Source organism: Diaporthe amygdali (assembly GCF_026229845.1).
Source record: "Diaporthe amygdali strain CAA958 chromosome Unknown NODE_2_length_3802984_cov_64_841326, whole genome shotgun sequence".
Taxonomy (NCBI): Eukaryota; Fungi; Ascomycota; class Sordariomycetes; order Diaporthales; family Diaporthaceae; genus Diaporthe; species Diaporthe amygdali.
The window spans coordinates 2,664,263-2,690,086 of NW_026517022.1; the positions used below are offsets into that span (position 1 = coordinate 2,664,263).

Genomic DNA, 25,824 nt, shown 5'->3' on the forward strand with positions numbered 1-25,824 from the left:
CAAATGCTCTCAGTGTGGGAGTAGTAGCGTCAGCGTTTGTAGTGGGCTGATTGGTCTGCGCGGCCAACGCCTATAAGTAGGCCACAGAGGATTGCAGCCTTCGGTTTGGCCAAGCTCAAAAACAGGATAAAAAAGATATGGATTGTAGCCTGAAATTCGGCTACATGAATAAGAAATTCCTGTTACCAAGCAAGCGAAACACACCCAAATTAACAGCAGAATCCCCGACTGCACATCGTATTCGAGTACGTGAACCAGCCAACACTCAGAGTGACTACTGAATATGAGTATCAATTTCCCGAAGACCGAGGAAGACGTCCTCGCCCGATGGCGAGAGATCGATGCTTTTCAGACCCAGCTACGGCTCACGGAGAGCTGTGAGCGCTTTACGTTCTACGATGGCCCACCATTTGGTATTTCACCCTACCCGTCTTCCCCATGGTCCATCCTGAGCTACACATATAATTACGAAGATTCATTGCTAACTTTCCCACGCAGCAACTGGTACGATGTTTTACATTCCCACGTTCTCCGGATGACAACTCATTTTTACAGGCCTCCCACACTACGGACATCTCCTCACGTCTACGATCAAGGACATTATCCCCCGATATTGGTCTATGAAGCAGTACCATGTGGTCCGACGGTTTGGGTGGGATACACATGGCGTTCCTATCGAGTAAATTGGTGTCTCTAAGGGTAATCGCGATCAACAGCAGCGCCAGATCAAGTTTACAGATGCGCATTTAACAGATTTAGCATCCTATAATAGTGTTTATATATTATGACCCAAATCATACAGAACCAGCAGACAGGCAGGAAATTGCGCCGTCAAGAGGTATCACAAGCTTAATGTCTAATACATCAAGCGGGGAGTTCTATCATATAAGGGATGAATTACTCGACAAGAATCAATCTCCCAAGGTTTGAGATCGAAATAGACACAGAAACATGAAAACAGATATAAAAAAAAGACATCCAACGCTTTTCTAGCTTCAACCCAAGCAGTGATATCCAGGAAGAGACACGAGAGCTTCTCTCTTTTCTAATTCTCTCACAAATCATCATCGATCCAAGCATCCCCGTAAGGGTTCCACTCCTGCCCGGGGTAGCTGGTGGCGCTCATGAGCGGCGCGTCGTCCTTCTTCTTGCCGCCCAGCATCATCATCTCGTCGGGCTCGGTCGGGTTCAGCGCGATCTTCTCCTCCATGTCGCGCACCAGCTGCTTGCGCTTGTGCTCTTCGAAGATCTCCTGCGACGACTGCACGGGCTTGTCGCCGATGTTGCTTGTCCCGTTGGTGTTGCTGTCGCCGCCGTCTCCGCCTCCGCTGTCCCCGCCTAGCCTCTTGCCGCTGTCGCGCTTCTTGCCTAGCTCCGAGTCCGTCGGCGACGGCGGCTCGATCTCCTCTGGTGAGGTGGTCTTCGGCGTGGACGAGCCGGGGACCGGCGTCGCTGCTGACGGGGTGGTTGCGGTTGCCGGCTCGATGATCACCGGTGGAATGTCGACGACAAAGCGCTGCTGCGCGGGGGATGGCTCGGCCTTGGCCGCGGGCTTGGACTCTGGGCTCCTGTTCGGCAGGGGTCCCGCGAACTTGGCCTCGGGCTCGCCAGAGGGCTCCTGCGCCGGCGATCGTTCGATGGCGTGAACCAAAGCGTTATGCTGCTGCTGCTGCTGCTGCTCCATGGGCTGCACCGGAGACGTGTGGGCAGACTGCCTCGGCGTGGCACCGTATATGTCTTCTTGCTCGGCTGAGACAGGCGACTCTCTTTTTGGAGGTGGATCGTCCGTCAGAGTCACCGGCGGCCTCTCGTACATAGGCTCGGGACTAATGGTGTTTCTCTCGGGGCTGGCATTCTCTGGTTGGTGTTGCACCTGATGGATGGTCTCACTGCTTTGCGTACTCGAGCCGCCATGGTTCGTAGTAGGGACAGATGTCAACGATGAGACTTCGCTGGCTCCGCTAGTCTGGCGCTGGGGTATAAGATTGGAGCCCTGGTTTGGCAGCAGTTGATCCTGTCCCACTTGTGGCTTGACAACAGCGAATGCACTTCGTGGCACAGTCTGGAACGGTGGCAGAGTAGGCTCCGACCTCACAGCTTCTGGTTGGTGGATTTGAGGCTGGCCAGCGTTGTTCGTTTGGGCTGAGACAACGGGACTCGCATCACGCACTGGTGACAGTTGCTGCTGGATTTGAGGAACGGCACGTTGTTGTCTACCATCTGCCATGGTCTGTGCTGCATTAGCAGAGACGGGTGCTGCTTGCTGAGTAGGTGCAAAGTTAGCCTGCTGTGATGGACTGACAGCCTGCTGCGCTACATTCTGTGGATGCCCGGGAGCACCAGCCATATATTGGGACTGCATAGGGGGCTGTGATATCTGCTGTTGCGCCGGCATATGTGGTGGAGGCTGTTGTCCTTGCAATGGCGGAGACGGCGTGGTGTGCTGTCCTTGCATGTATTGCTGTGGAGGTGGTGGGTGTTGAGCCATGACCATGGGAGGCGGTGTTCCTTGGTAAGGAGGGTATTGCGGCCACCCTTGTTGTACCATGTGAGGAGGGGCGCCCGCAGGTATCTGGCTCGGCGCCATGCCGGGGTATGCCCATTGCTGAGGAGGACCCTGGTAGGGCATGCTCGGTTGCGGCTGCCCATATCCTGTCCTCGTCACATCTGGTTTTGAAATAGCCATTCCTTCTCCATGAACAGTGGCGTATCCTTGGGGAATAGGCACAGGAGCGTACTGGGGTTCCGGGCCTCGTTGGGCAATCTGCTGCTTCAGTTTGTGCGCTCTCATGTCGCCGACCATTCCTGCTGGCATCTGCGGTTGTGTTTGTCCTATTGATGGCTGAGAGGGTCGCCGTTGTTGTTGTTGTTGTTGTTGTTGCTGCTGCTGCTGCTGCTGCTGTTGATGCGGCATTTCATAGGGTGCTTGAGATATTTCCGGCCCACTGATCGATGGCCGCCCGCTCGACGGCTGAGGACGTGGCTGCTGCTGTGCCAGAGGCGGGCTCGCCTTTTGTGGCGAAGGCCTCTCATTTTGGTAGCCTGGATACGGTTGAGAGTTAATCCTCTGTTGCTGGGGCCGCGGCAGCTCAGGTGAGGGCGGACCTGTAGCGTGAGCCTGCTGGGCCTGAGGCGCCTGGTCCGTCGGCTCCACGGGGATCTTTTGTTCGCCCTCTCCAATCCCCATGACCTGTTGCGCCTTCGGAGGCATTTGCATCTGCGGCAGTCTTTGAGGTGTCGGCGGTCCTTGTGGACTCTGGTTGGAGCCATACTGCTGCATACTGGGAGGAACCTGACCCGACGAAACAGCCCATTGGGGCCCACCAGGTGGCGGTTTTCCGGATTCAGACTGCTTGGACTCCTTAGGTCTTTTGAAGACTCCCATCATGCTCTTCATTCCCTTGCTTTCCTTCTCGGGCTTGGGCTTGTCACTTAATGACTGCGAATCGGAAATTTGGTGCACGAAGGTCTTGCTACTCTTGAGCAACTTGGAGAAAGTGCCCTCCTTCTCTGCCCTCTGCTCTTGTGGCGGCGGCGACATCATCATACCCTGTGGCGAATTTCCTGGAGGAAACTGCTGCCCTGATGGACCAAATTGACCGGAACCATTCTGTCGACCAATGCTCCACGGCGACTGAGGCTGTTGCTGCGAGAAGCTCTGTACTACGGCAGCGATTTGAGGGCCAGAGGGCCTGTAGACCGAAGATTGCTGTGTGATCGGGACTGATTGACCTTGACCACCTGGATTTTGCCAAGACTGTGTCTGCGTTGAGCCAAAGCCTTGGCCCGGATTCGGTGGTGCTGGCGAGTTCTTCGGTGGTACACCCGGAGGTGAAATTTGCTGGTTCGGGTTGGGTGCAGGAGATGCAGATGGAGATGATTGCATAGAAACATGGTCCAGTCCCTGTGACTGTTGACCTGGCATGACACCCTGGGATACTCTCCTCGTCTGTGGTGGAAAAGGTGCATTCAGCTGGCCATTCGAAACTGGGTTCCCGTCTTCATGATCTTGAGCACCACGATACGGCGCGTCTTGTGACTGAAATTGAGCACTGTTCCGAGGCGACGATGAGTTGCCTGGCTTCCTGCTCGGTGCGTGAAGGGAAGCAATATGGACCGGGTGTTGTTGCGCGAGTGACTGAGATGCCGCACGGCCCCGAGTTCCCTGCAAATCCACACTCGGCTTTCGAGCACCACCGACGTCAATCTGGTTAACTACTGATGCAGAACGTTGGCGACTTGGATCACTCTGGCCGCCTGGCGAATTGGCTCCTTGAAATTGCCCAGAGTTGGGATTTGGTGAATTGCCGACCTGGCGAATCGGCACTGCCGTCGCAACCTGTACGACACCCAGAGGTTGCTGCTGGCCCTCTCCTCTCTGCGAAGCAGGCAATATACCGCCCTGCTGTGTCGGTTGTTGCCTCTGAGCAACACTTCCCCCGGGAACTTGTGTGGTCAGATGAGGGCTTGCGGAGGATTGCGTAACGGGCGAAATGCCAGGCGATGGCTGCCGCTGTTGGTTTGCACCAAGCTGTGCTGAATTCTGGCCGTTTGGCATGTTTTGGCCCAGATACTGTTGTTGCTGCAATTGCTGCAATTGCTGCGCCTGGTGGGCCAGTCTAGCATATTGGCCCTGCGGCGGTATTACGGGCTGGCCCTGCATACTCAACGGTTGGTTCTGATTCGGCAAGAAGAAACCAGACTGCCCAGGCCTCTGCACCACCTGCATCTGTCCCTGAGGGTTAAGGCCCTGGGGCTGATCAAGCCCCGGGGGAGATCGTGGTGGCCGCTGAGCTTGCTCCCTGTTCTTGGATTCTGCCCGCTTTCCGAAGATATTCGACAACAAATTGCCGCCCGAGGGCTTCCTGCCCCTTTCCTCCTCAGCTATCGCGCCCATGGAGGGAGGAGACCCGTAGCCTTGTCCTGATGGGGTCCGTCCATGATCTGAAATGCTGGGCCGCGACCCTGCCGTTGAACTCCTCGGGCGCCCATACCCGGTCATCTGGCTATCATCGCCGAGTCCGCCGGGGGGACTCATCTGATCTGAAAAGCCCATGGGACCTCCAGGTGGAGGCCGTTGCCCCTGAAAGGACGGTCTTTGACCCTGCATTGCGCCGTAGCCTTGTGATTGGGACGGCTGGCTTTCCGCCCTGTCGCGATTAAGCATGCCGGTGAGCTTAGAGAACCTCTTTTTAGGTTGTCCAGGACCGAACCCGACGACTGGTGGACCCATCACACTCTCGGCGGTTGCGGGCCTTGAGACTTCTTGGTTGGAAGAGCCCATGCCCAGGCCGCTGGGGCGGCTGAAGAAAGGCCGTTTCTCCTTGGGTGGGCTGAAAGAATCACCACCAAGGCCTTGACTTGAAAAAGGCGCTCCTTCATTATTAGCTTGTCCGTTGCTACGAAGGCCGAAGAAGTTAGAGGCGCCTCTTCTTCCCTGGTCATCAACCGGGATGCTTGCATCAGACACATCGTCCCCCGTGATGCCGTTGGCCTGTGGTCTGCCACCCGTGCTGTCGCGCTGGTCGTTTGCGTTCCCAGCAAGCCTGCTGCGTATACTAGAGAAGACGTTTGAATTGCGCTTGCCCTCGGGCTCATCTTGAAATTGTGAATTTTGGGTCATATTAGTAGAGCTCCGAGCCAGAGCAGCGCCCTGTGTCAGCTGCATGAATGGCGCATTCGGTGGCCGGAATTCACCGTTCTGAGAGGACGGGCCTGCGGATGAGACCAGGGCAGGCTGACCAGGCCGGCGCGGATCAACAGGTGAGTGAGTAGGAGGAGAGACAGACCTGGTGGATAGAGCACCAGTTTCCTTGTCGATCTCATAGCTCTGGTTCTGGTTCTGCTTCAGGGATGAGATGCTTGGTGAGTGGCGGTGCCTGGGAGAGGTGAGAGGCTGCTGCAGTTGGGACTGCTCAATTTTCCAGCCGGGCGGCAGGTTGAACTGGCCGTTGGACATCAAGCTGGGCGAGTTCATGCCAGGTGGTGGTGAAGAAGACTGAAACTGCTGGTAGCTGACAGGACCTTTCATGGCCTGGGGGTTGCCAAATGCTCCTTGCTGTCCAGGATAGCCGGGCTGCGAAGGACCAGGCTGGTGGTGCATCATATTGGCATTGCCGTTGCCGTTGCCATTGCCGTTGAACTGATGAGCGGCAGGTGGGAACTGCTGGCCGGCTGGGTGCTGGGCGTGAGGGGACTGCATCATCACATAGGGACCCTGCATGAACTGAGTGCCGTGCGGGTGAGGCGATGATGACTGGAGCTGGTAGTTCATGGTGGGAGAGTGAAGCGGTGACGCGCCAGGAACAGGGCCAGAACGGGCAATGTTGCCGCCGCCGTTGATGCCGCTATTCGTGTTTGTGTTTGCGCTGGCGTTGAAGATGGCGTTGGCGATGCGATTACCGCCGGCGCCGTTGTTGATGTAGTGAGGGTGTGGAGACGGGCGCTGGATGTGGCCTGGTGGAGAAACAGCGCGATGAGCGTCGTCTAGGTCGGCGGCAGAGATGCCCAAGGCCGAACCAAACTCGGGGCCCGGGCTGATGGGAGGTAGGCCGACAAAAGAAGGCTGGCGCTGTGGCGTGGGCGCAGAAGGTGATTCGAAGACGGACATTGTCGTCTTCTCTCTCTCTCTCTCTCAATTTCTCAAGGGTTCAGTCTCGGTCGAGGGCGGCTGAAATGGAGGCGAGCAGAGGGGAGGGAGACTGGAATCAACGGCCACCATTGGGTGGAATCACGGGACCCGGTGCTGACAGAACCAGGGACAGGACACGCAGGACACGACAAGAAGGGAAAGGACAGGCAGGCAAGGGAGATGTGAGAGAGGAAGACTGGGAGGAGATTGCAACATAAAGCCAACAGCCTGCAGCCGGTGTAACGGTGGTGGTCCAGGCTGGGGTGGCAGCGTGGTAACGGGTGTAATGGTGTGTGTGGGCACCCGGGGGTTCGAATGCCTGGCACGCCTGGGTGAGGGGACTGGAGACTGGCACGACTGGAGACTGGAGAACTGGATTGGACTGTGTGCCTGTTCTATCACGGGCTCTCACCAACCAGAGCAGGCTGGGCGCGAACTGGGAAGATCGGAAGGATTCGCTAGATGGGGCCAGCTGAAATGAAGTGAGAGGAACCCGCACAACCTTGCAGCTTTTGCAGCTGGGGCAACCGGCAGCCTCGTGTGTGCTGTGCTTTGCAACCGTTGATTGAGGATGGCAATGATTCGACTGCATCGACTGCAGGATTCAATGCATGGGGCCAAAGAACGCTGACAGCCACATGGCAGTGTCGTAGAGGTCTCAACATCAGCTTCACTTCACACGCTTCTCCCACCAGTTCGAGACCCCACCGCAGGCCCAGGAGGATCTGATCTTCGGGCGGCTGCGGTAAGACTGGCGCTGCAGCCACAGTAGAGGGACAGACAACAGATGGCCTGGCCTGGCCTGGACCTTCTCTCTTCTGAACGCCTCGATGTGGATTAGATCGAGTGAAGATATCAAAGTTTGGCTGGTTGCTGGCTGACTATTATGGTTCAAATAGGTGGTCGTCTGGAATTGGAACAGACCCTCAAGGTAGACTAAGTGACTAGGTAGATACCAGCAGTCTGGTACAAGACAGGATACGGGTGATCAGACGATGATAGAGTTAAGTGGTTAGATTAATATCTATCCGAAAACAATGCATTGTCGAGATGGAAAGGGTTTCCCGCCCCTTCTATCCCAAACACACGGCCAAAGTAAATCGCTCGTCAGACTCTCCTAGGTACTCATCGAGCAGCCAGCCAGCCAGCCAGCCAGGCCATCATCACTGCCGACAAGAAACTCACCTGCAAGGGCACCTCTCATCCGGTCTCAAGCTGCAGGCAGCAGCAATCAACTCTAACCTAAACCCTGCATCGCACCAGGCCGTGCAAGGTATCACCCAAGGTATCACGGATTTTCAAAAAAAACAGGGACAGCCAAGCCTCAGGGCAAATAAACGGGCCCCCATTTCGACTGTGGGACGAGCTACTCTGAGGGAGAGCAAGATCCGTTGTACACAGCTGCTGCGCCGCGAGGAAAACCGGGGGCCTAATCTTGACTCTACTGCTCCTCCTCCTCTTTTTGCCTCTGCTGTGCCGCAGGATTTGAGTGGTGGGATTGGGCGGTTCGTCTCCCGGTGCGGCTGAGGCGCGGGTAGCCTACTTGGTGAGATAGGCGCCGCGGGAATTGAGAAACGACCAGCCTCGGATGAGCCTCAGATGTTCAACCGTTGCTGTTGTTCCAGTTTCCATTACCTTCAGTGTGGATTTTTTTTTTCCCATCTTATTTCTTCTTGTCTGGTCTACATTTCTTTGCTTCCTGCCCTCCCACCCGTAGGGCTGTACAACAGGGACGGTACCCCAACGCCATCCTTGCCCACACGCTCAGACCCTGACCTATCTGTGTGGCCGATGGTCTGTGGCCGAGGGAGACGCAGGGACCGGGACGTGGCGGGAGGACCCTTTGACAACCCACATGAATCATGTCGACATACGGGTACTTTTGAAATCCGGTGTGCTCAAAAATGGGAACAGAAAACAGTGGAGACAGTTCATGACGAGGCGGGGAAAGACAGGCCTAGATGGGCAGAGACAGAGACACACGGGCCGAGACATTGGCCTTTAACCGACTCCTAGTCTTCCTCCAACGCATCTACCCACGATGAAGCCATCCTGAAGACGGGCAGGGCTAGGACATGATGTGCTACGAGATAGGGAATGGTTGTTCTCGGTCCAGTCTGCTCCCCTTAAATGAAGTGAAGTACATCAAAAAAGCTATGAAATAAGTGCAATCCAAAGAGTTAGCAATGCAACATGCAGAAGGAAGAGGTAATTCTCGATGCAGAGTGAAAACAAACTGAAAATCCTGCTCAACGTAAGTACTCAATTAAATGCCGGGATGCATAACGGTACTCGAGCCGCTCAGCATAAACAGCTTCCGGCGTAGACATTACTCGTCACAATCAAGATATTCACCACCTTCACCACCTTCACCACCTCTTCATGCGGACTGATCCAAAAATCTTCATTCCTCAATTTACCTCTGTGCCTCAATGTGTTCCATTCGTAGACGCCGCCCTTTCCCCGCCAGTACCTGACCAGCCGGTATATGCCAAAGATTAGACAAACCAACCAACCAACCACCCCATCTCCCCCAGGCAGGCAATGACACAGGGAAGCAGTTATCCCGACATGTACATAGATAATAGTAATAAAAACGTGTAGAAGACGAAAGAAGAAAAAAAAGCAGCACAAAGTGACGCGCTATGCCTCCTCGCCACGGAATTCATCCAACAATAAGCATAAAGGACATGCCATCCCCACCCCTCTGGAGCTCATCAAGTCCGTCAAGTCCGTAAAGATCTTCACGCTTCTCAAGCCCTCTTCGACTCAGCCCTCTCCCTCAGCTTATTCTTTCCCTTGCTGAGCAAGCCCTTACCCATCTTGCCCGCGCTCTGCAGCAGCTCCTTGCCCTTGGCCCCAGCCTGGCCGGAGTGGTGGACGAGGTTGCCCATATTGATGCTGGTGCTGGCCGTGCGGCCGACGTGCGGCGCACCAGCTGCCCCGCCTCCCCCGGCCCCATCCTCTCCCGCCTCGGCAGGCGCGTTGAGCGGGATCCGCGCCGCCCCGCCCTTGGTGCCCCACAGCTCGGCGTCCTCGCCCGACAGCGCGTAGCCGTACGACGCCATCGCGTTCTCGTGCGCCGGCTGCGCCGCCATGTCCGCCAGCCATGCCGCCAGGCCCGCCTCCAGTGCCGCGAAGTGGTCGCGCGTCTCCTGCATCTTCTGCACCCGGTCCGCCGGCGAGGGGAGCTGCAGGATCTGCTTCAGCGACATGTTGTTGTACGCGATCTGGCTCTGCCGCTTCTCCCCCGCGCCGCCCGCCTGTGTGGGCGACGGGCTCCGTGGCAGGGGCACGCCTTCGGGCTCTGCAGCCGGGGGTGGCGAAGTAGCACGCTGTGCCTCCTCGTCGTCGGGCATCGGGATGGGGATCGGCTCCATTGGGGACAGTGGCGACATGGGCGACTGGACCAGCATCTTGTCCTCGGTGGGGTAGAGATTTCTGTTTGCGCCCTCGTCGGCTTCCGGGGAGAGGACGTCCTGGCCGCTGGTGTTAGACTGCGGCGATTGTGTGTCGCTGGCGGTGAGGCCCTGGCCTGGAGGATGCGTGCTTACTGCTGATACCACTTGGGGGGACATGTCGCTGTCAGCGAAGTTTAGGGTAGGCAGTGATAGAAGAGGTGAGGTGCGACCATCGCCGTGGGGGCTTGAGGGGTCTTCTTGTCGTGCTGCAGTCACTGGACTTGTCAAGGTCTCCGGAGACTCCGTGGTTGCCTGCTTTGTTGGCGATGGCTGCGCAGAGTTGCCCCCGGAATTAGAGGCTGCCTCCCAAGAGAAGCGCTCTCGCCTCAGGGCTGGCATAGAAGGCTCTGGCTCAGCAGCTGGAATGGCTGGTGGAGCAGTGTCCGTCTTCACGGGCTCGAATGCTGGGTGTGCGGGAGGTTTAGGCGTGGCATCCGCCTCCTCGTCCTTTGCTGCTGGCGTAGGCTCGGGTTCACGGGAATCCTGTTGTTTCAGAGGAACCTCAGGTGGTTTGTCCTCACCTGACCAATAGTCACCGTAGACATCATTCAGGTAGGCACTCTCGCGGAGCGCGCTTTCATCTCGAGGTGCTTCCATATGCCCATCCGACGGACGAACCGGACTAAGGCTCCGCATGATCTCGTCACGAAGGACATCGCTCTCCTTAAGTGGCGACGCGTTGTCTGCCGTGCTCACCGTGTCGACTCTGGTGATGTGATCGCGGGGTTGCTCCGAGGACTCCTCCACGAATGAGCCTTTTCGAGGCTGTAGGGGTGCAATCGGGGTCATATCTCGGCGAGCCCGTGCCTTGTCCTGGCTGTCTTGGTCCAAAGTGAAATCGCGCGTGGGGCCGCCTTGAGGGGTGGGCCGCTCTGCTGTAGCTTCGAGATATTGGTGATTAGCGGGCGACGTACTTCCGGACCTGGTAGGCTGTTGCTCGTTGTGGGCGCTAAATGCACTTGCACTGCCTGGAGATGGTGTTCGCAGAGGTGCTGGTTTTAGATGGGCATCTTCTGGGCTCTCACTAATGGAAGGGACATCGCCTGAAGCGGCAGCTATGTTGCTACCAGGGGTTGCCATCTCTCCAGGTGTGGTGGCCGTCTCACTGACCCAGGCTCCAGGAAAGGAAGGGCGGAAAGGCTTCGCCTGGCGAGGTTCGGAGGACTGCGGGGCGCTCGAATGGCCGTCGTCTACTGTTCGCGCTGCGTGTGTGATATCGTCTCCACCTGAGGCGTCTGTACGTGTCGGCGTGCTATCGGTGGGCGGCTCTGACGACTTGGGTGAGTCGGTCGCAAAGCCCAGGCCTCCAGAAAAGAAGTCACCCCCAAACCCACTCATTCGTGAAAGGAGCGGCAGCTTGGGGCTCGTAGAATAGCGCTTCACCGGCTCGGCTGTGGTTCCTGGGTCAAGTGTGGCCTGGGGATGGTGCAGCATCGGCGGCTGGGGCTGGGAAGAGATCGAAGGCTCAGGTTGGGACTTTGGCTCGGGGACACTCGCATTCCTGGGTTCGAACTGGGTTGGCATCTCTGGCTTCGGTGGAGCTGGTTCTGCTGGGTTGATCATCAGCCCATCAAATCCATACTCGCTCTTCCTCTCTGCGACGGTGTCCAAGGGCCGCAGGCTGCGGTTGGCATCTCCTTCATCGTTCCTGCCGAAACTCGGGCGCCGCCGGGCATTTGTCGTGTCGCTTTCGTCACCACTGCGACCACCGAGGCTATCCAGACTTGGCCTTCCCACCGATTCCAGTGACCTACGTTCTTTTTCCTTCTCCTCCTCCATGCGCTTGTAGATGTCGGACGGCCGGATGAATTTCGGAGGGCCCGTCGCCGAGGCCGGCGATCTCGTTGCGTTCGCTGGGGACTCGGGTCTCGAGCTCGTCCGAGGCGGTCGTGCGTCGGGATTCGTCAGATTGGGTCTATCCTGTCTCGTCATACTGCTCTTCCGAGGCGGGAACGGGGAGGCCGCAACATCCGCCGGTCCTCCGGGTGGCCCCGCGACCTGTGGTGGCGGTTGTGTCTGTGTCGTGATCGGCGTCTGGATATGGAGAGCTGGCGGCCCGCTGGCGCTCCTGTTTCCGGCGGCCTGCTTCTCCAAGGCTATACGCTCGCTCGGTCTCAGGCTGGGCGACGAGCCCGCGGATCCGGAGCCCGGCGTGGGTGGCCCGCTGTTGGAGATTGCGCGCAATCCGGCCGTCAACCTGCCCGGCCTCTGAGGCTGCGGGGGTTGGTTGAAATAATCTTGGCGCCCACCTGCACTACCAGTATCCTGGGCATCATATTCGTCAAGGTCGTCTTCTGCGCCCCAGTCGTCGCCGTCGTAATTCTGTGCCTTTGCCTCAACCCATTTCCTCGTCTTCTGCCGGTTGACGTTGACCTTGTACTGGCTGGCTTGGCCATAGGGCGTGTTTGGGGTTCTGCACGATGACGCGAGACATTAGACTTCGGCGCTTGGAGAGATGCATGGAGGGAGCGAAACACCGGCCAGTCGCAAATGAATCTGGTCAACTTACGCTGGGGAACGGGCATCCATCTTGGGCGTGAGCTTGGACTTCTTCGCGTGAGGTGAACGTCGCTTCTGCCAGAATGCCGGTCTGTCCGCAGAGTGTGGGCCGAGTCGCGGACGTGGTGTCACCAAAGTGGCATTTCGTGGGCCCCTGTGCCTTCGATATCGCTGCCACGCGTGGTGGAGAAGTCGTGGGAGATGTTCAGGTCGGTGGCACTGGCCGCAAGAGGCAGTGAGACGAGCAAGGCGGCGGCGCAGTGGTGGGAGGTGAGTGATCGCAAAGAAGCAGACCACAAGTGACGAGGAGTGACGAGTCGTGGAGCCAAGTCGAGCGGGTAATATGCGAGCAGGGGGGATATAAATAAAGCCAAGCGGATTTGTTTCCTCGCGGGACAGAAGCTTTACGAAACGAAAGCTTGGGGGCTAGAGCCGAGTGTCTCCTTGGGTTGACGAGGGCACAAAAAAAAAAGAACACAGGAAGCAGAACAGAGGAAGAATTACTTGTGTGTGTGTGTGTGTGTGTGTGTGTGTTGTATCGCAAGCGAATAGAGCGAAGAGCAAGCAGCAAGACCTGAAAAGGGCAAATCTTCCAAAGACCGGACGGATCTGCATGGAATTGGGCAATCTGGCTGATGAGCAGCAGCGGCAATGTCCCGTCCCACCTCTCGTCCTCCTCGGTCCTTTGGTGCCGGCCAAGCCACAACATCAGAGTTGCATAAACTCGTTCTTCTGACTGCCGGGAGGCCCCCCCTTTACCTTACCTTACCTTTATTACATAGGCACACAGACAGTACGACGACCCCACATCGGGCCACCCAACCGGCGCGTTGAACACGACAGCATGCTGGTGGCGATCAGTGACGATTCCAATATCACATCGCCCATCCAAGGCAGTCAATCGTCTTATAGCAGACACCAGCTAGGGCTGGCTTGCCCAGAGATGTCAAGGCACGCCACCTGCAAGGCCCGGCCCCATCCACCTGCAGAGAGATGGGATGACGTCCTATCCCTTGAGTTGTCTTGAACTGTGCTGTACCCCTGAAGGACTTGACCTCCCGGGTTACAAAGAAGCACCTGAGGTGAGCCCAGGCGTCTGGGTCCGGGACCGCACAAGAATAGCGTGCATAGGTCTAGCGAACCTGCCTTGAACGCTCAGACAGTCCCGCTAGTCACGAACGGTGATCATACTGTGCACAGTTGAAGCTGGCAAAGCGAGTATGTCGAATGACGATGCCACTCCTTACGCTCGCTACGTGCGGTGTCACAGCATCAGCTCAGGCTTTCAGACGTGATTCCTCCGCGTCTACGCTGCGCCAGAATGCCGCGTGTGCGAGTTTGTGCAGCATATGGACAGCGCATCAGGATACGAGGTCACACCAGAAATGCAAGGCCCAGATTCTGACGGTCGATCTCTGCATTGCCGGCGTGTTATGATACATGACATGCAGCCGCCAGGGTCTCCATGTCAATCTGCCCACTGTTGAGGAACCGGTACGGCTCGCTCGGCTGCTCGTAGCAGATCTCATTTCTGACACCCGGCGGGCCGCCGGCCTGTGGTCGCTCATTGGGGTTGATGTTTACATATAGGACGAGAGGCTCAACCATATCGACAATTTTCATGTACACCAACCAATGCTTCTGATCCCAGGAGGGTCGACTCGATGTTGGGTATTTGTGAATTTGTGAATTTATATATCCTATATTTTGTACACCCTCCAACGCCAAACACGTTCAATGAGCCAGAATCTTCCTAGTCTATGGGCCCCGTCTAGGATTCAGTACAGCCAGGCTCCGGATATATGCAATAAGAACTGACACGAAGAGATTGGGTAGATAGACAGGGCAAGTCCGGCCTTGAAGAACCCAAAAGAGGTGAAGAAACTGAGTAGCGTATCGGCCTGTCCGTGGAAAGGGTGTGTGTGCATCTCATCGTACATCCATCATGCCTTCGTAGATCTTACATCGTGCCCTCCTGTCACGATCCCCTCGTCTTGGCTGTGATATACGTGGAGTGCTGCCACGTCTTGTGGGTTGTATTTTGCGGTGGTCATGACGGAGTTTCCAGGAAGCGGAGGATGACCTCGTACATGCCAAACATGATTGCAGCGCTTGGCACCGTCCGCATGAGATGCGGCGTCAGCCCGCCGTACAGGCCCACAAGGCCCTCTTCCACCCACACGAGCTTGAAGCACTGGATCAGGCCCGTGTATTTCGGCCGCCCGTTCGCCATCGGCGCTTGTCGTAACCGCGTTCTGGCGACCTGCTCGTCATGTCAGCACGATCACTTCTTCATCCTCTCTCTCGGGTGCTGAGCAGTGGCATGACAAACCTCGTGCGGATAAGCGAGCACGGCGGCGAACAGTTTTGCGCCGCCCGCCGCACCCGCCTTGCCTGTGTAGTCCACAAAGTGATCCCACCAATTCCACTCGCGCCCGCTCGCCACTAGCCTTTCCTCGCGGTGCCTAAGCGACTTCTTCAGCCGCTCGTACAGAACCCACTGCACCGTTGATTCGGTGACGCCCAGGTAGCTCGCGCTCAAGCCCTTGAAGAAGCCGCGAAAGCCCTCTGTCCGGAATACCTGCCGTATGCAGTCGAGGCTGTTTCTGTACTGCCTCTTAGCCACACCACCTGCCTGTTCCGCGACATTCTTGTCCAACTGTAGCCGCGTCTTGATCAGCCAGATCGGGTTCGTCGCCGTCCCGGTCGCCACGCCCGCCACGACGGCCGCGCTCAGGTGCACCCACGACGCCTCCTGCCCGTGATTCATGTACTCGGATATAAGCCGCTTGCCGTTCCCGTATACGTAGAAGTTGATCGACCTGGCCGGGATCACGCCAACGAGGTTCGGCCCCAGGCCCTTGAAGAGCGCGCGCCAGCCTTCTTGTTTAGGTACCGACGCGAGGATCTGGATTGTCTCGGTGAGATGGTACATTCCCGCGCGCATCGGGTTCATGTTCGCGTGGGCTTGCCTTGCGGCGCGAAGTTGGGCTTGGTAGAAATCTGATTGGAGGCGGGTCTTGAGGACGTCGAGAGGCGCGGTAAGGGCGGCTGCGGTCATTCCACCAATTCTGCAGATGGTAAACCATGATCAGCACGGCCTGGCTCTGTCATCCTCGGAGTTCGCGGGCTCAAGGCCGGCTTGGGTTCTCTTACGCTCCGGCTGCCATGTGGTGCCATGATCTTGCAAACGGCAAGGCCTTGACAGGTTGGTTTGAGGTGATTGTACGCGTCTCTGGTATCACATCACCGGTTTCTCTTGATTGTATGAGCGGCGAGAGACGTTCTGGTGTCCGCTGCTCGCGTCGACTACCCTGCTTGTCGGTAGCCATCGTGTAAGTCGCCGCCGGCGTAGCGTTTTGCGCCATTGCCACTCAGGGCTGTTGAGCCTGTGGAATCCCACCCACAATAACGAGGTCTGTATTATTGCACCCTGAAGAACATATCGTACCGGGTTGGAGCTTTTCTTGTAGTGGGTCGAGGTTGAGGGGGACAAAAGAAGAATCGACTGATGGAAAGGGAACTGAACTCATCCATGACGAAAAATCGCCGATAAGATTGGCCGTCCACTGTGATGCCCAAAATTTTGGGCAGGGGTCCTGTTGATTATCTAAGCCTGGTTACAGCGAGTGTGAATGGCTAACCCTCGGACTGGAAATGATCCCACCTCATCCATCAATGCAAGGCCTTGATGGCGTCTAATTTCAATATTTTCGATCTGCTCTACGCTCTCACTGTCAGTTGTCGAATAGTCTGAAGGCTCTTCTCTTGTCGACAAATTATCCTCAAGCTAGTAGCTGTACCTACCATTTGCCCTGATTCCATGTTAGAGAAGCGGAAGTCGTCTTTCACAGCACAATGATCCACCAAGATCACCGCTAGACGCAGTGCAGTCATCAATAAACTCCTCCCATTTCGTATTGATCTAGCAAATCTGAGTCCATCATGTCCTCGGTCATCGTCGCGGCTTACGCCAAAGTATCAATCTAATCCTGGAGAGGGGCCGGTTGAGACGGAGCGTGCTCGCTCGCGACATTGTCCAATCGTCCATGTGTACTGTATCCACACCAGGCCACCACAAATCGTGGGTGAACAAACCGTCTAGAAACGCCAACCTACGGCGAGGGGGCGAAAAACGAAAAGAAAGAAAAAAGCATTAAAAAGGGGGCAGATACCTCCAACAACTCCGGAATCTCCTTCCATGCGTCTCTCATCAATTCAATCGGACAGAAGTCCTCCAGGGTCTCGTCCTCAGACGAGATGAGGAAGGCTTGCCGGGAAAATCTTGCATCATGAATTTGGCTGCCGTCATGGCCACCAGTGAAGCAAGCTAGAGCGATGAGACGGATGGCTTTATCAAAGATCACCACTGCGATCCTGAATGAAATCAACAAGTCCCCGGGCGATGGCAGGGATATTCAATCCATGGAAAACCGACAAGTGCATGGGTAAGCTCTTTGGGACTCAGTCACCACTCGGCTGGCACCTCAGCCAAAGGCGCGCGAGATGATGTTGGTTAGGGCGCAGAACTCCAGCTCCGCCATCCGCGACAAGGTCATGTTGTCGAACTCCGGTCCGTGAGGGAGGTTGAGCTCCTTGAAGAAGAAGCCCCAGTACAGGTTGGTCTGGGTTCCCTCATTGTGGATCTGAGCCTGGATGTTGGGCTGCTGGAGGCTGACAGTGCGGTGAGTCTCCTCGCGAATAATCGCGATGTAGTACTGTGCAGGCCACTGTTAGCAAGGTTCTAGTCGCCTGGCCGGGTGAAAAGCAAGAGTACGTACCTCGAGAACGTCCAGTGGAGTACCGGGCTTGGGGCACAGGGTGTAGACGTGCACCCACATGTTGGCGAAGCGAGGCATGTTGAACTCGCGAAGGCGGTCCTCGGCAAGGTCGACCTGGTAAGCAATGTTGTCCTTCATGGTGACAGTAAAGCCGTGGCAGAGCATCGCGGAGGTCCAGAGGCGCTTGAGAAGCTGCGGCGTCAGGTGGTCCTCGTTCTTCCTCTCCTTGAGAGCATGCTGGAGAAGGCGGATGAGCTGGATGCATGCGCTGTACACTGAGTGTCGCTGCTTGATGGTGATGCCCTCAGTCTTGTACCAGGGCAGCTTTCGGAGGGTGCTGATCATGCACTCGAAGGGGCGCTGGGGGCAATCGCGAGAAAAGGGTGACTGCCGGAAAAGACATTCAGTCAGTTCTTAAGTTGTTGAAGAGAAAAGCAGACGATGAGGTGTCACTTACGCGCTGGGGAACCTCGACGTGCTTCACAAGCATCGCCTGATGAAATATGTCAGCAATTTCCAAATCACGGTCTGATCGAAAGTATTCTCACCATCTCCTCGTCAGAGACAAATCCCTTGAAGCAGTTCCAGGGCTCCGAGGGGTGGTCCTCAAGGATGACCGGCACAGATCCCTCCCAACGGACGCCCTTGGCAAGAGGGAAAAGGTCCTTCATGAGGGCCGACTGGCTGGAAAGCTCCACCTCGATTGGGCGGTCGCCGAGGCGGCTGAGACGGCCAGTCGCCACGGTCTTCTGGTGCTTCTCGACCGCGTTGACTGCGGCCTGCATGCTCATAAACTCGACGTACGCATCATTTGTCCTGCTAGTAACGCGTTCCATAATGATGTGAACGGGTTCCTGGCTGTCATTCAGAACCTTGGAGTTGCGTCCAAGGAAAGCAAGAACTTCTGCGCGCTTGGTGCCAAAGGGAATCTTATGAGTCGGTCTTTGTCAGCACATCTTTGAGACTTTCGAAGTTGGCAGAACAAAGGCAGCGATAGTAGCAAACTCACATTCTTGAGCTTCACAACACCACACTGGATGGTAGGCTGCGCGTTGCGAGCGCTCTCGATGAAGGGAAAGTTCGCCGCGTCCAGAGCTACCTCTCGGCGGGGACGGCCAGTCGGTCCCGCAGTCAGCTCGTTCAGCTGCTCGGATCGCATGTTGCGAATCTGCACCGGCACAGCGCTCTCGTAGAGGACCATGGCAGTCTGGGGCTCGATTGGCTGGATGACGCCGGGCAGAGGCGGGCCGTTGAAAGGATCCACTGCAAAGTTGGAGGATGAGCGCTCAGGCGAGGCTGCGGTGCGATCGGGCGAGAGGTGAGCTCCAGCAGAGGGCGATGAAATCACATTGCTGTAAACCTGCTGTTGGACCGGTACAGGAGTCTGCAAAGCGAACCGAGGAGGCGGCTCGGTCATGGCAGTGGTGTGGGTGTGAGAACTGCGCGGATCGGTGCGTCCTCGGTAAGAGGGAGAGGCCATGTACTGAGACGGCGTGAAAGTCCCACCAGGGCTGCTGTACATGCTGGCCGAAGGTACGGGAGCAGGTTGGCCATAATGGGTCCCGGCTTCGGCGCCCATAGGAGTGCTGGTCTCGTGCTGCCGCATGAAGGCGTTGTCCTGGAGTTGGAATGAAGTGAATTCGTTCGAATACTGTGACGGACGAGTTGGTCCTTGCGGGAGGGCGGGCGTTGGACCAAGCTGTGCCTGCGGGTACTTCCTTCCGAGATCGAGATGCGCCTGCAAAGCGGACATGGACGCTTGCTCGAGAGATCTACCAATGCTGTCGGTGGAGACAGGAGCCATGACATTCGCATTGTTGTGTGCATCGTTCAGGGCTAAGGGGTTAGCCATAGGCATGTTCTGGGCGCCGTTGTCGTGCTGCTGGTCGCCGTTGCCGTAACGAGTAGTAAAGTTGGTGCTGTTCAATCCGTTCATGTTGTTGAACTTCGGGACAACACTGTCATGGGGCGGGGCGAAAGTCGTCTCGCTGGTGTTGGCGTGACGCTGAGGCGCGTTCCCGTCTCCTAGAGTCAAAGAATGGTTCATGTTGACATTTGGCTGAACACCACTACCGTTGGGGACAGCAAAAGTCATTGCAGCGATGTTTGTCTGTTGCTGCTGCTGCTGCTGCTGCTGGGACATGTTACCGTTTGGGCCACCGTAAGTCACTCCAATGGTACCGCTGGTACCGCTGGGGGCGGTTTGTGAAGTCGTTCCGTTGACAACGGTCACGCCGTTATTCTTGGGGAAGGGAATCAGAAGCTGCGCCTGCGAACCGCCGATCTGGGCTGGAAAAGTGGTGTATTCGTTGGGTGTGCCGTTGGAAGTTTGGTTAGAAACAACACCAGTGTGGGGAGCAAAAGTATTCGGTCCAGAAGCGATGACAGAATGAAAGCTATTTGGTGAACCAATGCCCCGAGGCTGGAAGGTCTTCGATGCGAAAGTCGCGTTGTTCTGGTTTTGGAAAACCTGCAGGGCGTACACGTTGGGGGACTGGAAAGCAGCAGCTGGTCGAAACTCTGCGGTAGTCGGGTCCAGCTTGTGAGCATTGCTCTGAGTGGAGTCTGCAAGCATCTTCTGGCGCTGGTCGTCCTTGCTTATGGGGATATTGGATTGAAGGCCAGTGGGCTCTCTAGACTGAGAAGCGTTCTTGACAGTAGAGAAGTCGCCCGATGAGGCAGACGGCGAGTTGTTGGTGTTCTTGTACATGGGCCGGAGCGCAGCGAAGGGGTCGCTGGGGTCAGTGGTAGCAAGTGGGGCACGTCCTTCAATGGACTCCATCGAAGACTCCTGAACAGGTGGGAGCTGCTGGACATACATGCGGCGACGGGGGGTGAAGGTGTGGTCCATGGCCCCGACCGTCTTGAACATGCCTCCTCGGGTCGGAGTGTTGAGCGGAGATGGAGCCATTGCAGTGGAATATTGGCTAATCCTGCCAAACGAGATGAGCTTCGTACATGACGGTTGTTAGCATGGCCATTCAATAGGTAAGCTCAAGCAAGAGGTAAGTATTAGGCACCTATATCGCCTTGCGATAGTAAGAGGAAGATGGTGTAGATACGGAGGTGGAGGTGGAAGCGAAGACGTCAATGTGTATCCTCTATGGCTGCCTTTCGACGCTCTCTTGGGGCGTTTCTAGCCTCACCTTCACTGTCGAGCAGATGAACCTCGCCAGATGTGTGAACAGCAAGATTCCAATGATCCAGAGGCACTGCCACTGTCTTTTGAGATCAAATATAGGAGAGATACCAGCCATGACAAGGAGTAGATGGGAGGAAACGCGGCGGGTGGGCATGAAAATGTCGTTGATGCTGGGTCGTCCGGGGGAGGAAGCCGTGATGAAGGGCACATGTTGAGAAAAGGCAAGCCGCCAAACGGAAGGGGAGAAGAGGAAACTCTGCTCACTTACTCAAGGACGGGTGGTGGTCGGCTCCTCCGGCGGTTTTGATGCTGTCGACTGTATCATGAGCACAGCTGCCCTCGTCGAATGCCCAGATCCGAGGCAAGTGGCTATGAAATCACAGATCAGCAGGATCCGGATCAGGGTACAAAGAGGTGGAGACAGCAGCTCACCCAAAGCAGATGATGTGCACTACCTAGGTCTCTCGAGTGAAGATCCCGGGAACTCAGAAAGGGGTGCTGCGTGTGAGGCGAGGCTGGGTACAGGCTTGGAGAGAAACTGAAGCTCATGGGAGCAGGGTAATGAAGGACAAGTGCTTCAAGAGGCAGAGATAGACAAACACTCAATGTCAGGTATGAACTCGGAGAAAGGAAAGGGTGTCCAAAGCTATTGTCCTTGTTTGGAGTAAACACGGCGGAAGGAGAATGTTGATAGGTGGGGATGACGACTTGACAAAGGTTGGATAGGAAGTACGACAATCAACAGATCAAAATGGATTGCTGAAGATAGGCCGGCGGCTGGTATGTCTGAGCACGTCTGTGATATGGCTTCGCATCGGTCTGATCACTACAGCTCGAGGTCAATCAGATTGATGGTTGACTTATGAAGTTGCTTCCATGGAACTCGTCAAGATGAATAGCCTGATGAACAAGGGGCATTGGAGGATTACTACAGACTGCAGCTCTCTTGGATGTTCTTGATGCTCACGAGAAAGGACTTGGGGCTCGTGGCTGACATGAAGACTTCTACAGAACAACGCGAAGAGCAAAGCTGATTAGGCAAAACACAGCCCAGTCGACTTCTTCGCGGTTTAGCACAGCACACGCGACTTTTTCGTAGTATGGCATGGCATATTCGAGATATTCTCGGTACAGTAGGGTGAACTGATGAGCTGCACAGGAACCGAAACCAGTTCTTCTCTGTACAAAAGACATACCTCGCATTAATGACAGTGGTGGTTTCCTACCATTAACATGGCTGTAGAAACAACATGTCACACACAAGCAGTTGAGTTCAGGTATAGAAAGGTCATGCCGTCACAGAATTGACTGCAAGTGGTTGATATATGTTTTATTGGTCCTGATCGCTTCTTGAATTTGATCCATCGCATCTTATCCCAATTGCCAGCTTCTGCAGGACCACATTGTATGCTGCCCTGTAGCTCATGTGCTGCCAATATATGTCTATTCATCAGTGCCCTGAAGACTTCTCTCAGTAGGGCCCCTACTTCTGAGCCGCATATCAAAACTTAGAGCTACTGAGTCGGGGCGGAAGGCAAGAGCCATGTTTAATGAGTCACCCCATTTCTGAGCGCTACCCGCCACACGCCATCCATCATAGCATTCGTACGGCCTCCGACGGAACTCAGAGGTTCGCCGAGCCTTAGTCGAAAGGTGTCAAGAACGACTCAGCAACAAATCGGGCTCTTGCGTTCAACTGCGTAGCGTTAGACGGTGGGGAGACGGCGGGGCCGATGTGTTGCTCACGAATAGCTTCATCTCCGAAATCTCCTTGTCAACCTCCTCCATGAATTGGATTATGAAATCCACCAGCTTGTGCTTCAACATTTCTTCCGTGTGGAAGTTCGTAATCAAGAACGAGATGTCATATCCCTACTCAGACAGTCAGTCTCCACCTTGGTCAGGGATGTCCCGCAGCCGCAAGAGAGCGGCGGCCAGCAGCGGCCAGATCCGCACGGAAGGCGTTGTAACCACGCACCTTGATGGGTTTCCGCCTCAGGATGAAGAAAGACTCGGCGCGCTGTTCCAAGAAGCGGGTGAACTTGTGGACCAGGATATGCTCGATCTCGTCGGCCTGCTTGATCTTGATGCTGATGCGCACGCTGTTGATGCTGGGCTCGATGAGCACTCGCTCGTTCTCGTTTCGGGCGATCGTCAATGGTGCCAGAAGGACCTCTGGAGACGTCCGGGCTTCGACTTCGGGAACATTGTGCCGCTCGGCGGTCTGGGATGCGAAGTTGGACAGGCAGAGGGCGGCTGTCAGGCTGCTGCGGACGGCCTGGAGGTACGGCCTGAGGGATTGAGACTGCGAGGACCATCAGCTTTGCAAGTGGATCTGAGAAATTGGGAGTGATTCATACCATCTTGAAGGCGCAGAGACTCTGCCAGGTGTGTTCAAGATGCCGAACTGGCGTGGTGAAGGTCAAGATGCTGTTCAAGAGGAGCTGTCCCCAAATGGAGCGACGTCAACCAGCGCGGTGTGGGGCGTCAGGAGCGGCGGGACCAGCCAGCGGAATCAGGGGGAAAGGGAAGAAGGTACGTACCCAATCCCCAATCCCCCATCTACAGTATGAAGCTCCAATGCTTGAACCCCTGTCACACCTTCCCTTACACTATCTAGTCTAGTCTGCCCCGCCATGTCCACTGATGACACAAGCTCCCAGCTGCCTGCCCGCCTTCACATCGTTTTGCCTCCCTGTTGCCCACGTCCAAAAGACACCACTTAGTCCGCCCCATACGGTCTATACGATTGCCACTTTTCTCTGAACTTCCAGTACTCAGTGACTTTGTGAATGCACATCACAGTCTACCACAACCAAGACGCGCAACCGACAAAATGGCGGTAAATGGTGCGTTGAACCCCCCACCTTTTAGCGAGTCACTCAACCTACAACTTCGGTCGCATTCCCTCCAGTAACCGCGATGGCTGACATTGGTTCTCACAGTGATTATCAAGCATCAAGGCACCAAGTACGATGTCGAGGTGGACCCAACTGCCACCGGCGCGGAATTCAAGGAAATAGTCTATAGCTTGACGGCTGTCGAGCCCGAACGACAGAAGATCCTGATCAAGGGCGGTCAGCTGAAAGATGATGCAGACATGGGCAAACTGGGCCTGAAGCCCGGCCAACAGATCATGATGATGGGCACACCTAGCGCCGGCGGCGCAGAACTCGTGCGACCCAAAGAGAAAATCAAGTTCATGGAGGACATGACCGACGCCGAGAAAGCTCAACAGGAGGGCGCAATTCCAAGTGGTCTCACAAACCTGGGCAATACCTGCTACCTCAACTCTACCCTGCAGACACTCCGGGCCATACCCGAGCTCCAGGAGTCTCTGGTCAAATACGAGTACAAGAGTCAACCTGGTTCCAGCGCCCTGGGCGTTCTGCCCCAGTTTGACATCACGACGCAACTAAAGAATCTTGTCAAATCAATGGGCGAGACGCAGGAGGCCTTTGCGCCCTTTGCTTTCATTCAAGCGCTGCGTCAGGCTTTTCCCCAATTCGCCGAGAGATCTCGAACTGGTCAGGGCTATGCGCAGCAAGATGCCGAGGAAGCCTGGACCAACATCCTTTCCCAAGTCAGGAACAGCCTGCAGATCAAGGGCCCGAATGACTCTGCCCCTGTTTCGTGGGTTGACCGCTACATGTCTTTGCAGTTCGAGTCAAAGCTCGAGTGTGATGAAGCTGAGGCTCGGGAGCGAGGCGAGCAGGCAGTTGAGGCGACCGATACCTTCCTCAAACTCAACTGTCACATTGATGCTGAGACAAACTTCTTGCGCGATGGAATCCTGAACGGCTTGAAGGAGAAGATCGAGAAGAAATCAGAGATCCTTGGCAGGGATGTTTCCTATACCAGGTCGTCCAAGATCTCGAGATTGCCCGTGTACCTGACCGTCCAATTCGTCCGTTTCTTCTGGAGGAGAGACACACAGAAGAAGGCCAAGATTCTCCGCAAGGTCACCTTTCCCAAGGAGCTCGACATTTTGGAGTTCTGCACCGACTCTCTTAAGGAGAAGTTGATCCCGGTTAGAGACAAACTTCGGGAGGTCCAAAAGGACGAGGAGGACATTACGCGCGCACGGAAGAGGAGAAGGACTCAGCCTACATCTGCGGATGCACCCGAGGAGCCAGTTGAGGTCCAGAAGAAGGAGAAGGAAGCCAAGAAGCCCGCCACCGACTCCGATGGAGACACGTCGATGGAGACATACAAGACAGACGCGGAGTGGGAGGAGGAGAAAGCCTCAGCGCTGCGTGCAGCGAAGAAGGAGCTTCTGGCATTGGTTAACCAGGACCTAGCCAAGGACGAGGGCGCAAACCAGTCTGGTCTGTACGAACTCCGGGCCCTGATCACTCACCAGGGCTCGAGCGCCGACAGCGGTCACTACACGGCATACGTGAAGAAGCCAGGCCCGAAGGACCCCAAGACGGGCAAGGTCGGCGAAGAGGATGGCAACTGGTACTGGTTCAACGACGACAGGGTTTCGGAGGTGGCTGGAGACAAAATCGAGACGCTGTCTGGAGGCGGAGAGAGTCACTCTGCTCTGATTCTGCTGTACAAGGCCGTTCCATTGCCTACTGTTGAGGAAAGCTCGTAGAGGATTCGTGGACGAGACTGGCAGTTTGCTGGACCTGAGTGTGGCCGGGACGCCGGTAACGAGACCCATCTATGTCCTTCTGGCTTGCCCAGTCCACTTCTCTACAGACGGTTCACGGCGATCACGGCAGAGGATGTACACACCGCTCACTGGTGATATCACAAAATCATCGCACTCAATCTCCTCGTGGTTGATGTTGATGCGATGGGACTCGCAGCATGTGGGAGCACGCTGCAATCTGATCATCGGGCAGACGTGACAGAGCACCAGAGTCTAGTACTTTTGGCGCGAGGCGTACCCTCGCCGTCTAAGTCAGGAAAAGAAGCGCCACTGATCTAGTCAAAGGTTGAGTCTGGCTGAGGCTGCACTTGCCAACACGATTTGTAATGGAGTATGGACATTGAGGCACATTGCCAGCGATAGAATTAGAGTGGATGCATTTGGAAGAGTAATACAAAAAGTCGTTCCTCGCAGTATAGCATTTCCTTTTGCTTTTAGTGCTTGCAGGCCCAGGACTGGTCGAAACCTGTGTGACGGCGGTCTCGTCAATCTTTGCCAGCACCAGCTCTGACAGCGCGGCACGCGGCAGCCTTCAGACCGCGACAAGCGAGCCCTGTCCTTCGGCACTGCGCGGGATGACGGTGACTGATGACGGGTGACCTGCCAGCCAAGCAACCACCAAGACGTATGATGATGTGCCGGCTGAGCTG

At 56.0% G+C, this 25,824-nt stretch overlaps 7 protein-coding genes across 7 annotated transcripts; 2 read left to right on the plus strand and 5 right to left on the minus strand.

The window, feature by feature from the left end:
• Positions 1 to 283: 283 nt before the first annotated feature.
• On the plus strand, positions 284 to 683 carry J7T55_012162 (uncharacterized protein; the record flags this gene model as incomplete). The annotated part of the gene is made up of 3 exons (XM_053137020.1): positions 284 to 413; positions 499 to 504; positions 556 to 683. 3 exons carry the CDS (start codon positions 284 to 286, stop codon positions 681 to 683), a joined length of 264 nt encoding a protein of 87 aa, XP_052999963.1.
• Positions 684 to 1,054: 371 nt separating this feature from the next.
• Positions 1,055 to 6,610, minus strand: J7T55_012163 (uncharacterized protein; the record flags this gene model as incomplete). The annotated part of the gene is made up of 1 exon (XM_053137021.1): positions 1,055 to 6,610. The coding sequence occupies one exon, from the start codon at positions 6,608 to 6,610 to the stop codon at positions 1,055 to 1,057; it is 5,556 nt and encodes a 1,851-aa protein (XP_052999964.1).
• Positions 6,611 to 9,384: 2,774 nt separating this feature from the next.
• Positions 9,385 to 12,621, minus strand: J7T55_012164 (uncharacterized protein; the record flags this gene model as incomplete). Its single annotated transcript, XM_053137023.1, has 2 exons — positions 9,385 to 12,505; positions 12,602 to 12,621. The coding sequence occupies 2 exons, from the start codon at positions 12,619 to 12,621 to the stop codon at positions 9,385 to 9,387; spliced, it is 3,141 nt and encodes a 1,046-aa protein (XP_052999965.1).
• A 1,401-nt stretch (positions 12,622 to 14,022) lies between these two features.
• On the minus strand, positions 14,023 to 15,959 carry J7T55_012165 (uncharacterized protein; the record flags this gene model as incomplete). The annotated part of the gene is made up of 5 exons (XM_053137024.1): positions 14,023 to 14,232; positions 14,556 to 14,589; positions 14,649 to 14,854; positions 14,924 to 15,662; positions 15,748 to 15,959. The coding sequence occupies 5 exons, from the start codon at positions 15,957 to 15,959 to the stop codon at positions 14,023 to 14,025; spliced, it is 1,401 nt and encodes a 466-aa protein (XP_052999966.1).
• A 1,119-nt stretch (positions 15,960 to 17,078) lies between these two features.
• J7T55_012166 (uncharacterized protein) lies at positions 17,079 to 20,283 on the minus strand (the record flags this gene model as incomplete). The annotated part of the gene is made up of 5 exons (XM_053137025.1): positions 17,079 to 17,309; positions 17,373 to 17,759; positions 17,830 to 17,865; positions 17,921 to 18,301; positions 18,382 to 20,283. 5 exons carry the CDS (start codon positions 20,281 to 20,283, stop codon positions 17,079 to 17,081), a joined length of 2,937 nt encoding a protein of 978 aa, XP_052999967.1.
• A 1,923-nt stretch (positions 20,284 to 22,206) lies between these two features.
• J7T55_012167 (rp2 3 complex 20 kda subunit) lies at positions 22,207 to 22,877 on the minus strand (the record flags this gene model as incomplete). Its single annotated transcript, XM_053137026.1, has 3 exons — positions 22,207 to 22,386; positions 22,493 to 22,819; positions 22,875 to 22,877. 3 exons carry the CDS (start codon positions 22,875 to 22,877, stop codon positions 22,207 to 22,209), a joined length of 510 nt encoding a protein of 169 aa, XP_052999968.1.
• Positions 22,878 to 23,350: 473 nt separating this feature from the next.
• J7T55_012168 (ubiquitin carboxyl-terminal hydrolase 6) lies at positions 23,351 to 25,114 on the plus strand (the record flags this gene model as incomplete). The annotated part of the gene is made up of 2 exons (XM_053137027.1): positions 23,351 to 23,363; positions 23,460 to 25,114. 2 exons carry the CDS (start codon positions 23,351 to 23,353, stop codon positions 25,112 to 25,114), a joined length of 1,668 nt encoding a protein of 555 aa, XP_052999969.1.
• Positions 25,115 to 25,824: the final 710 nt, after the last annotated feature.